At 39.8% G+C, this 13,178-nt stretch overlaps 1 protein-coding gene across 1 annotated transcript in view; it reads right to left on the bottom strand.

The window, feature by feature from the left end:
• The window catches only part of KCNMB4 (potassium large conductance calcium-activated channel, subfamily M, beta member 4), a 149,403-nt gene extending 136,237 nt beyond the window's left edge, over window positions 1-13,166 (bottom strand). Inside the window, exon 1 of the mRNA XM_006886085.1 lies at window positions 12,803-13,166. Within this exon, the coding sequence (XP_006886147.1) occupies window positions 12,803-13,138 (336 nt within the window). The 5' untranslated portion in view covers window positions 13,139-13,166. The remainder of the gene's footprint in view (window positions 1-12,802) is intronic.
• Window positions 13,167-13,178: the final 12 nt, after the last annotated feature.

The following is a 13,178-nucleotide window of genomic DNA, read 5'->3' as shown; positions in this document are numbered from 1 at the left end:
ACTTGTTACACAAACCACAAGGTTAAGAAGCATCAGTCACTAATAGGGTGGTGCAGCAGTGAATGGGCATGTGCACCACCCATTACCAAGGCATACTATGGGTAGAATGTTGAATTATCCAGGAAGCATCAAAAGAAGATGGAAGGAGTACATAGAATCAATGTACCAAACAGAAGTGGCTGACACAGAAGTATTTCATAAAACAACATATAATCAAGAGACAACGGTGGTGAAAGAGAAAGTTCAAGTTGCTCTGAAGAAATTGGAAAAAAATAAGGCTCCAAGAATTGATGGAATATTTGACATATTTCAACAATAGATGCCACACTGGACATGCTCACTAGGTTATACCAAAAAATCTAGAGGACAATCACCTGGCCAACTGATTGGAAGAGATCCATATTTATTCCCATTCCAAAAATGGTGATCTGGCAGAGTGTGGAAATTATCAAATGATATATCTTAATATCACATGCAAGCAAGATTCTACAGAAGATTACAAAAAAATTACTGGAACAGTACATCGACAAGAACTGTCAAATGTGCAAGCGGGGTTTAGGAGAAGCCATGATACTGGGGACACTCTAACTAATGTCAGATGGATCTTAGCTGAAAGCAGAGAGGACCAGAAGAATTTCTACCTGTGTTTCATTGACTATGCAAAGGCATTTTGACTGTGTGGATCACAACAAACTGTGATTTAACCTTGAGAAGAATGGGAAACCCAGAATACTTCATAGTGCGTATGTGAAGCCTATGGACCAGGAAACAGTCAAAAGAACAGAGCAAGGAAACACTGCATGGTTAAAAATCAGAAAAGGTGAACTGTCAGGAATGCATCCTATCTCATACCTTGTCAATCTTTATGTAGAATAGTTCATTTGAGAGGCTGAACTTTTTTTAAAAAAATTGTTTTATTAATTTTAATAAACATTTACAAAGATGTTGGATTTCCATTCATCCATTGTTGCACTTTTCTCTCTGTCCCCCCCTCCCCCTCCCAGTTCACTCTTCTCTTTGAAAAACAAAAGAAAAATTCTTTCATTGGTTTATAATCCCCCCCACCCAGTACACTCCACTATGCAACCTTCATTCTGGACTCTTGTCATAACCATAATACCCAATCATATATCTCTTTTAGACTGTACTCTCCCTCAACTGTTTCAAAGCAGTGTACATAACTTATCCAATTTTTATCTATCTCACCCCAACCCTGATGACAGTCCCGTTCTACAATAGTGGCACTATGCAGTATTTGTCCTTTTGTGACTGAGATATTTCACTCAGCATAATGTCCTCCAGGGTCACCCATTTTAAATAATATTGCATATGTTCCTTGTTTTACAATGTGTGAATATACCACAGCTTCTCCATTTATTTGTTGATGGGCACTTAAGATTGTTTCCAACTCTTTGCTATTGTGAACAAAGCTACAATAAACATGGGTGTGCATATATCTGCCTGGGTGGCAGTTATGGTTTCTTTTGGGTATATTCCCAGTAGTCGAATTGCTGGGTCAAATGGAATTTCGATTTGCAACTTTTTGAGAAAGCACCATACAGGGTTCTAGAGTGGCTGCACCATTTTACATTCCCACCAACAGTGAATAAGGGTTTCAGTTTCTCCACAACTCATGAGCATTTGTTGTTTGATGTTCTGTTAAATTTTGCTATTCTTAGTGAGATGATATCTCATAGTTGTTTTGATTTGCATCTCTCTTAGAGCTAGGGATTTTGAATATTTCTTCACTGTTTGCAATCTGAATGTCTTCTTTGGTGAAGTGTCTGTTCATATCCTGTGTCTATTTTTCTATTGGGTTATTTACCTTTATCTTGTTGTGGTGCTCGAGTATTCTATAAATTCTAGATATAAGTCCCTTAACTGACATGTCATTACCAAATACTTTCTCCCAATCTGTGGCTTCCCTTTTTACCCTATTGAAGAAGTTTTTGGATGTGCATAGGGATTTGGTTCTTAGAAGGTCCCATTCACCTATTTTATCCTCTCCAGTTGTAGATTTTTCAGGATGCTTTATGTTGTGGATTAGGACTTCTAGAGCTTTTCCAAGCTTTTCTTTAATGAAATTTATAGTCCTTGGTTTTAGTCCTAGGTCCATGATCCATTTTGAGTTGGTTTTTGTGTATGAAGTGAAGTATGGATCTTGCTTCAGTTTTCTACAGGTAGTTTTCCAATTTTGCCAGCACCATTAGTTAAAAAGGTTGTCATTTCCCCACTTAACTGATTTCACCTCTTTGTCAAAAATAAATTGACCATAGGTAGATAGGTTTCTGGATTTTCTATTCTATTCCATTGATCTATGTGCTTGTCATTATACCAGTACCACGCTGTCTTGACCACCACGGCAGTGGAGTAGGATTTGAAATCAGGGAGTGAGATGGAAAGGCTGAACTTTTTGAGGAGGAATGTGGGATCAGGATTGGAGGAAGACTCATCAGCAACCTGCATTATGAAGATGACACAATCTTGCTTGCTGAGATTGAGGATGACCTGAGGCATCTGTTGCAGAAAGTCAAAGATTGTAGTCTTCAACAATATGAAAACAAAGATTTTCACCACTGGGCCAATTAGCAGCATCATGATAGACAGTGAAGAGATCATGACAGATGGTGAAGAGACCAAGATGGTTAACCGCTTCAGGTTGCTTGGCTCCACAATCAACACTCTTAGTTAGAACCACTAGTCAGGAAAACAAAAGACAAATTACACTGGGAAAGTCAAGGACCTCTCCAGAGTACTGAGAAGCAACTAGGTCAGTCTACAGACTAAGGTTCGCCCGATCCAAGCCATAATCTACACAATTCCTTGCTATGCATCAGAGAGTGGGACACTGAATAAGCATGATAAAGAAGAAGTGATACCTTTGAGTTGTGGTGCTTGAAAAGGGTATTGAACATACTATAGACTGCCAAGAGAGCAAACATGCCTGTCCTGGAAATGGTGAAACCAGGCTGTTCCTTGGAGGCAAGGGTTTTGAAGCTATGTCTCGCATGCTTTGGGCATGTGGCCAGGAAGGACCAGTCCTTAGAGAACATCATGCTTGGAAAGATAGAGGGACAGCGCAGAAGAGGAAGACCCCAGATGAGATGAGATTGACACAGTAATGGGGGTGGGTAATGGGGATAGGTTTGTCAGAGTCAGTGAGACTGGATCAGGACAGGGCAAGGTTCAGGGCTATGAGTGGCAAGTGACACAATGGCACATAAAAACAACATCATTAATATAATATTCAAGCTAAATATTGCTGAATATCATTCCAAAATGGCTACACTAGTACATAGACAGACTCTATCTCCTTTTCTGCTGGAAGCATGCTGTAAAGTTTGAGTTAACTCTTATTTTTTCCAGGGGTCATTTTAGCCCTTTTCCTTCATCTGTCTTTTTAACAGTTTTGCATAGCCCACTTTTCCCTAGCTCTGTCTCTCTCTTACTACCTTAATAAACCTTTTTTATTTGTTTTATTAAAAAAACCAAACAAAACAAAAACTACAAAACAAACAGTACACAGAGAACAGCCAAAATACAAGGGTAGTTTAGAAGAAGCTGTGGCACCAGGGATACCATTGCTGATGCCAGATGGATCCCGGATGAAAGCAGAGAATATTAGAACAGTGTCTATTTGTGCTTTATGGACTAAGCCAAGACATTTGTCTATGTGGATCCTAACAAACTACGGCTAACATTGAGAAGAATGGCAATTCCAGAACACTTAATTGTGCTCATGCGAAACTTATACCTATAACAAGAAGATGCTGTGGAAAGATGGTAGGGAAACACTGTTGTTGTTGTTGTGTTTCATTGAGTAGCCTGTGACTCATAGCAACCAGACGTACAACAGCTTTGAATTCTGCCCTATTCTGAGACAATTTCATTGTCTCAGACAAACCAATTCCACTTGCCCAAGTCACTGAGTCAATCCAGCTCATCCTGGGTCTTCCTCTCCTGCACTGTCCCTGTGCCCTTCCAAGCATGATGTTCTTCTTCAAGGACTGGTCTCTCCTGGGCATGGGCCCAAAGTATGTAAGAGAGAGCTTCAAAAGTGAGCATTAGGGCTGCTTCCTCTCTCCATACCTATTCAGTCTGTATGCTGAGCAAATTATTTGAGAAACTGGACTCTGTGAAGAAGAATGGGGCATCAGAATTGGAAGAAGACTTATCAATAACCTATGTTATGCAGATGGCACAACTTTGCTTGCTGAAAGTAAAAAGGACCTGAAGCACTTGCTGCAGAAGGTAAAGACTACAGCCTTCAATATAAATTACATCTGAAGATCAAGAAAAGAAAAATTCTCACCACTGGACCCATAGACAACATCATGATAGATGGAATAAGGACTGAAACTGTCAATGACTTCATCTTAGTTGGATCCACAATCAATACTCTCGGTACGTGCAATCAGGAGATCAGGAGATATAATACACTGGTAAATTCTGCAGTTAAGAATCTCTCCAAATTACAGAGGAGCAATGGCATCAGCTTGAGGTTTGAAGTGTGCCTGATTCAGGCTGTGGTCTTTTCAATCACTTACTATGTATCTGTGAGCTGGACGATTAATAACAATAACAGAAGAAAAATTGATGTCTTTGAACTGTGATGCTGGAGAAGAGTACTAAATATCCCCTAGACTGCCAAAAAGAACTAGCAGATCTCTCTTGAGAAGGTATAATTAGAGTGCTCTTTGGAGGCAAAAACAGCACAGCTTCATCTCACAAACTTCAGGTATGTTGCTCGGAGAGGCTATTCCCTGGGGAAGGACATCATGCTTGGAAAGGTGGAGGGTTGGTGAAAGAGAGGAAGACCAGCTGGATTGCCACAGTGACGGCAGCAATGGGTTCAAGTATATCAGAGATGATGAGGATGACAGAGGGTTTAGATCTATTCTCCATTGGGTTGGTATAAGTCATATTTGACTTGATGGCATTTAATGACATAACAAGCCACTCTCTGGTGGATCCCACATCGACTGCTCATCCACCTTCCTGCACTTTCTCTCCTTAGATCTGTTCATGTTTTCCTCACTGGCTATTTCTACACTGTATTTCTATCTGTTCCTGGGGATTCCATGAAGCTGCCTTCCTATGCTCCTTACTCGGGAACACTGCTTGCTTTTTCCCAAGATGGCCATGCCGTGCTGGGCCAGCTGGCTGGGCACCTACCATCCTTATGTCCTCTTGTTCACTGTTTTCATCCAGTTTCTCCTTCCATTTGGTGTATGATCTAGTACTTCACCCTTCTTCCACCTCATGGTCCCAAAACTGTTATCTGTACGTTTACCTTGATTTCTCATGTCTTTGCTGTAGGGAAAAAGCATGATCTGTCTGAATAAGCCACCATCTCAGATTATACATAAAAATTCATTCTTAGTCTCATGGTAATGCTTTTTCCTTGTACATGCTTATAATAAACCATCCATTCCCCTCTATAGAGCTTGACATACTGTCTTGCTTAAGATTTATTTGTGTTCTTGTCTCTTCTGCTAAATTATAATCTCCTTAAGGTCAGATAGTCACGGACTCCTTCCCACTTGCATGTTTGTTAGGTAGACCCAAAGTTGAAATATTGATTTTCATCCACACTCCTCCAAACTTAATTCTCTAATTTTCCCCATGTAGTAAAAGCATCTTCATTGAGCGGCTGTTCTAGTGAGTCACCAGCCTTCACTCTTCTTTTTCTCTAATTCCTCTGTCATTGAACTTTAACACTGATTTGAATTCTCTTTGGGAGTTCCACTGAACTCCCTCTACCTTCAGTCTGTTCTACTGATCTCCCTGCTTGTAATCTCGCCTTCTGCAGCCCTCCTTGTGTACTGACATGCATGTAGAAACACATACACAAATTCCATTTTCTGGCATTAGCCGGTGTTCACCTATATTCTTAAGTAAAAGTTTGAGTATTTCTTACGACTACTTAAAATGTCCAATAGCTCTCTATCATGCTTAGAAGAACACTCCAAGTCCTTACCCTGTTTTAAGGGTGTTGACCTCCTTCCCTACTGTTCTCTGCCCTGTTCAGTGGCTCACCATTGTTGTCCTTGCACACATAGCCTTGCACCCACTAGCCTCAAGGCTCTTTCTGTTCTCTCTGCCTGTGGAAGACGTTTTGCAGATAATCCTGTGACATCTTCTTTTATGCTGGTAAGTCCCTGCACACTTCCTCATTCTCTAGGTTTCTAAATAAATGTCACAGCATTAGAGCTCCTTTTCCTGACCAATCTATCTAAAAGAACATCATATTATGCCTTCTGTCACCATCTATACCTTTACCTTTCAAGTTCCAAGAGGCCAAGTACTGTGTTTTGATCTATATACCTGTGTCAGAATGTGCCTGGCACAAGAGCAGGCACTTGATGACAATTTCTTAATTGGGTGAACTCCTTTGCATTCCCTCTGGGTTTTTTGCCCAGGTTCTTTACTCATGTATATTCTAGATTTTATAAAAGAGGGAGAATTAAGGTAGCTACTTTGCTACAAGTAGAGATTTTAGTGAAGCTTTCCTAATTTAGCTTCGTGCTTTATTTTGTAGTTCAAGCATTATGGATCTCTCTGTTGTTAGTTTGCCAGAGTCAGCTTCAATTCGCAGTAACTTCGTGTATAACAAACCAAAAGTTGCCTGGAACTGTGTCATCTCCACGACTGTTGGTACAACACAAAACAACAACGGGGACTTTACTCTTTGTTGTTGTTGCTGTTAAGTGCCATTGAGTCAAGTTCAATTCATAGCAAACAGATTTGACCCCTGTCCTATCCTGGGCCATACTCATCATCTCAGATATACTTGATCCCATTGCTACAGTCATGGTGTCAATCAATCCATATCATTGAGAGTCTTTCTCTCTTTCACCAACCCTCCACCTTTCCAGGCATATGACCTTTTCCACAGAATAGCCTCTCCTAACAATATGCCCAAAGTATGTGAGACAAAGTTTCTCCATTCTTGTACTCTATCTAGCTGCACTTTCTCTCAGAGATATCTGTTTGTCCTTTTGGCAGTCCAGGGGATATTCAATACTCTTCTCCAACACCACAATTCAAAGGCATAATTTCATCTTCTGTATCCTTATTGACTGCCCAGCTCTCAAATACATACCAAATGACTGAAAAGACCATGGCATGAATCAGGCACACCTTAGTATTCAAATGGATATCACTCATTCTCAGTCATTTAAAGAGGACCCTAACGGTGGACTTGCCCAACGCAATAAATCTTCTGATCTGACTGCTAGTACCAAGGGTGTTGATTGTGGATCCAAATAAGATGAAATAGTTGTGAATTACAATTCTTTTCTCCATCTATCATGATGGAGCTTATTGGTCCAGTGGTGAGAATTCCTGCCTTCTTGATGTTGACATGATATTCATATTGAATTATATATCAAATTCCATATTAAATCCATCTTTGATCTTCTGTAGAAAATGTTTTAAGTCCCGCCCACTTTGAGCAAACAAGATTGTATCAACTGCATAATGCAGGTTATTGATAAGTCTTCCTCTGATCTGGATGCCACAATCTTCCTCACAGAGTTCAGCTTCTCAAAAGATTGGTTCAACATACAGATTGAGTAGGTATGGAGAAAGGACAGAACCATCACACACACCTCTCCAGATTTTAAACCATGCATTGTTTCCTTGCCCTATTTGGACATCAGCTTCTTGGTCTAGATATGGGGTTTGTATGAGCATAATTTAGTATCCTAGAACTCCTATTCTTCTCAATGTTAGGTGAGATAGTTTGTTAAGATTAACATAGTCAAAAGCCTTTGTAGAGTTAGTAAAACACAAATAGACATCTCTGATATTCTCTGTTTTCAGTCAGAATCCATCTGACAGTAGCAATGATATCCCTGGTGCCATGTCCTCTTCTAAACCCAGCTTGAACTTCTGGTAGCTTTGTCTCAATATCCTGTTACAGCCATTTTTGGATGATCTTCAGCAGTATTTTGCTTACATGTGATATTAATGATATTGTTTGAAAATTTCCACATTCTATTGGGTCACCTTTCTCGAGAACAGAAACAAATATGGATCTCCATATCCAGTCAGTCAGCCAGGTAGCTGTCCTCCAAACTTCCTACCATAGACTGGTGAGCACATTCGAAACAACAAGTAACTATTCATACATACATATATACTGAAATATCTATATGTATGTTTATATGAAAATATATATGCAAAGTTCACCTGATTCAAGCCACAGTCTTTCAAATTACCTGTTATGCATCTGAGAGATGGACAATGAATATGGATGACAGGAGAAAATCAATACATTTGAATTGTGATGTTGAAGAAAAGTGCTGAATGGTTCATGAACTGTCAAAAAACAAACATATGTCTTGAAATAAGAATGGTTCATGAACTGTCAAAAATAACAAACAGATATGTCTTGAAATAAGTGCAGCCAGAGTTCCTTGGAGGCAAAGATGGTGAAGCTTTGTCTCATATATTTTGGATATGTTGTTAGGAGAGGCTACTCCTTGGAATGGAACATTATGTTTGGAAATATGGAGGGTCAGTGAAGGAGAAGACAACCTTCAATGAGATGGGCTGATACACTGTCTGAGCCAAAGGACTCCAATGTGTTGAGGATGATGAGGATGGTGCAGGATAGGACTGAGTTCAGATCTATTGTTCATATAGTTGCTATGAGTCATATCTGACTTGACAGCACTTAACAACAACCCTTGTTGTTATTGTTGTTGTTGTTGTTAGGTGCCGTCGAGTCGTAGACGAATCATAGTGATCGTATGAACGAAAGACCTGAGCAGTGTTCATAGAGTTTCTGGAGGCAAGCCATTTAGGAAGTGGATGCCACTCCTGCTTCCAAGCTTATTTTAATTGGGACGCTCCACCAAACACTGTCCTACCATACACACACACACACACACACACACCCCTTTGGATTTCTCTGCCAACCCAAAGCCACCACTAGATAGGATCTCTGTATGCAGTAGCATGAACTGTACAATGAACTATGATTTTTAATTTTTCTTTTTTTGTAAAGCAGCAAGTATGTTTTCTAAAATAGTGATTTAGACTCTGTCTACATATGGTAATGATTTACAAATTGGATATCTCAGTTAATCAGCCTAAAAATGTATTCTGTGCTCCTGTTCAACCTCCTAGTTCACTGTATAGTGCAGGCATCTTAAATGCTTACCATCAAGGAACAATAGCTCTCTATAAGCCTAGAGCATGAGAGAAAGAAGAAAAGTAAGTAACATAGGATGATACAGAACGCATGCCTAACTGCCTCCATGAACAACTGCCACTTTGGCCATTAAATCAGAACTGGATGATGTGCGCCCAGCTATCCTTACTGTACATTTTTGATACAGTTATCCTGATCAAAAGGGGTAGAGGATATAGAACAGCATTTTGCATTCTCATGGACTTGACTAGATTCTGGAACCTTGATGGCAGGATGAAGCTCTAAATTAATGATCTGAGGAAATCTTCAAACTTATACCAAAAATATCCTCCTGAAGTCTTCTTAAACAATATCTTAGCTTAACTAGTAAAAAAAATTCTGCCTTGAGCATTATGCTCTTTTAAGCACTTTTTTCTATGGGATCAAAATGACAGTAGTAACTCAAAAACTTAGACCTTTTAAGAGGCAATGAGTTTATATTAATGGAAGAGGAACAACTCAGAAAAGGAAGGTGGGCATGTGGGCACAACTCAATGTAATCGGCATCACTGAATGCTAACATGTTGACTGGTGTATGCTTTGCTATACCTAGTCTACATAACTACAACAAAAATTCTGGAAAAATACCAATTCCTAAGACTCATACAAAACCAAACAAAAATCTCTGTGGCATGGTCAGAGGCAGAAGAAGTTTTATTTACATTCCCTGGTGATTCTCATGTGCAATCCACTTTGACACTTTGAGAGCCTCTGCTCTTACATGACACAACTAAGTCAGGAGATAATGCAGTGATGGGAACTGTAGCAAGAAACTGACCTTAAGCGGGAATTTTGCTGTGGTTGTTCCATAAAGTTTATCATTTCTCTGTGAGCAATCAATGTGAATGTTACACAGCACACCTGGACACAATAATTGCTTTAGACAATAAGGACATGATTCCAACACATATTAATTTATTATGACATAACTTATTTTGAGGACATCATTAGTGGTCAAATTCATTCACAAAATCTTTCTTAATAATTTAAGCCTTACAAAGTTATCTATTTTGCAATCTTTCCTTTTCTCTGTGTTTTACTATAATTAACACAGCAAAATTGTAGAAGGAGAAAAAGTCTTTATTTCATTTTTCTAAGGAGTTAAATTCTGACATGATTTCCCCAGGACGAGTGGTGAAGAAGAGAAAGTTGAAGGGTGATTAGTCCTAATGACACTGTAGCCAATCTAAACAGTCTACAAAGTGATTAGGTAGGGAACCTAGACCTTTAATGAAGAAGTAAAGGAAGTCAAAGAAATTATTTAACAGCCAAGATGCAACAGAAATGGGCAGTGAGTTACTGTCTATTGCAAACAGCACTATCAAGACATCCTGCTAATGTACTTAATTCTGGATTAACAATATCTTGGCTATGCTGAATTTTCCCATTTGAAATTACCTACAAGAATTTCTAAATTGAGTATTTAGTGACCAAAAGAAGAAAGGTAAATGTAAAAGAACAAACTTTTGTTCATAAATCCTATAATGTGATCATAATTGGATATAGAATTGCATAATGGTTTTGCTAAGGAAACTCATATTGGCTGGTACATTGTTCATAGTTTTCTGTAATATAAATATATCTTTCTCCAGTTTTGTCATTTCTTAACCACTTTATAAAGCATTTTGCGCAGATAATTCTTCCAAACAACTATTGCCAGGATCTGAATGGGCACTGAAAACAAACCAAACCAAACCAGTGTATTTTAAAAAAAAAAAGAAAGAAAGAAAAAGAGCTAGATAAAATATTAAAGTCCTGGGCCAGTTTCCAAGTGATTTTGAAAACTATGTTCTATTTCAATTTTCTTATTCTGTCAGGTCCTTTAACAATTACCTGGAAACTGTGATGCAGTCTTTTTTGCATTTCTAATTTATCAATGATTAGATAGAAGATTGGATATTGATTAGGAGTTAGCAATTCCCTGATGTATGTATATAACATTACTGTTTAAATTCCTATTTTAAAATAATTAACCATGTTCTACCAATATAACACCTTCTTTATGATGAAGTACAATGTAATTTCTAAATAATTCTTAATATGGATACTTTTCTTTGCTATTTCATGACTCCTGAAAGAAAAGTTTCTGAAATAATAAGAATTCTTTTAAAATTGCTGAGCATTAGAAAAAGGAATTAAAAACATTTTTTAGCTATTATTGCTTCTACAAGAGTTTAAAAATTATACTCTAACCACATTAATTCCCAAGATCTAAATTCTGTACTTCTAATTTTTTAAAGTCTTATTACTATATTTACTACTTACAGAAGGTAATTAAATATTAAATTTTAAATAAGCACTATTCATAGAGAGATAAATAGCACTTAAAATAATTCCACATTTTATATTTTCCTCAAGAAAGTATTGAGAAGGCAAAACCATGACTTTTGCTACAGAGCTACCGAAAGTTTGGGTTTTTAAAACTTAACATAAAATTGTTATTTCTTTTGAATTGGCACCAGTATATCTTGTCACAGTTAAGAGAAAGTTTTCCTGTGTACACAAAATTCATTTTCCTTTTTGGGCTACTTTTTTACTTAATCATCGGACACAGCACTCATTAGAAGTTAGCGGAAATGACAGTAAGTTGAAATAAAATGCATTAAACACACACCTTTATTCTGGTAGTTAAGTTACCCAAAGACTAAGAAAGACCAAGAGAAGAAACAAAAGAAATCCTTTTTAGGGACCAAGACGCAGTATTAAGCTCAATTAGTTCACTGACTGCTTTTTTTTTTTTTTTTTTAAGTTTTCTTTCCTCAGCTGGAACCACTTTTCTGAGTCACTTTCTCTCTGCCCTTCATCCCATGGGTTCTAACTAGGGTTTGTTTTTTGCTTGTGAGACACGAGTTTTCAGAGAAGTCATATTTTGTCTACTTCACGGAGGATTTTCACTTCTTGATAGGTTTCATCATCTCCAACCCGCTCTTCAATGAGCTCTGGACACGCATGGAGCCAGCAGGCTCTATTTTTGAGCATCTACTTTATTAAAATACCCCTCAGTCCTCAGAAAAAGTTCGCAGTTTGATTACAAGATGTCTGTCGATTTCCCAAACCTTATCTTTTGGACCTTAGGTTAAATTATTAGTCTAGAGCTCTAAAGGTAAAGGATTTCCCAGGGCCATTCTGTGAGCTGAAAGACCCACCCGAGTTTTTGAGTCAGACAAGTTCAAGTTTGGACCTTGACCGGTGGGGTAAAGTATGCCCTGTCTACCCACAGGCTTAACCTGAGAAAAGTTAACTTTTCATGCCATGCAATTTCACCAAACACTGGTAGGCGATGGACATGGATCGGGCCACGGCCACAACATCAAAGGATCTGACGGGACCGGTGGGGAGGGTATACTAAGAAAGCCTCGGAGCACCACTGGGTCCCCGCACGCAAACCCAACCTGCAGAAGCGAGCTCCAGGGCTCCTCAATGCACTCAATCCTAATCGGGATACAACCTCAGACGCCCTGTCTGCTCCAGCAGCTCGAGCACGCCCCGCGCGGGCTCTACCCCTGACGCCGCCCTCCGACCCCAGGATCCGCACAGAAGCGAGGCGGGAAGGCGTCCGCGTCCCAGGCGGCGAGCCCGGCGTGCGCGCGAGGCTCTTACCTTGGGGTTGGTCAGGAGCTGGTGCTCGTCGCTGTGCAGCAGCGCCCTGGAGTTGGACTCCGAGTTGTTCACGTACACCTGGACGCAGGGGTACTGCGACGTGCCCCTGCAGTCGGCGCCACAGGTGAAGGTGCACTCGAACACCTCGCCGATCTGCTGCACCGACAGCACCGTGCAGTTGGCCGCCGTGGCTTGCAAATCCTGCAGCGCGGGACTGAGCCAGCAGAAGCCGAAGATGAAGAGCGACACGACACCGGAGATGATGAGAAACAAGCCGAGCCGGATGCTCTTGTCCTCGGCTTCCGTGTACTCGTAAGCCACCCGGAGCTTCGCCATCGCCCCCCACTCCCCACGGCTGGCGCGCGCCCCCGCCCCC

The sequence above is a fragment of the Elephantulus edwardii genome, unplaced genomic scaffold, assembly GCF_000299155.1.
Source record: "Elephantulus edwardii isolate Elephantulus edwardi_28Jun2011 unplaced genomic scaffold, EleEdw1.0 scaffold00047, whole genome shotgun sequence".
Classification (NCBI taxonomy): domain Eukaryota; kingdom Metazoa; phylum Chordata; class Mammalia; order Macroscelidea; family Macroscelididae; genus Elephantulus; species Elephantulus edwardii.
The sequence above is the reverse complement of the archived record's forward strand: the minus strand, read 5'-3'. Positions and strand labels throughout refer to the sequence as shown.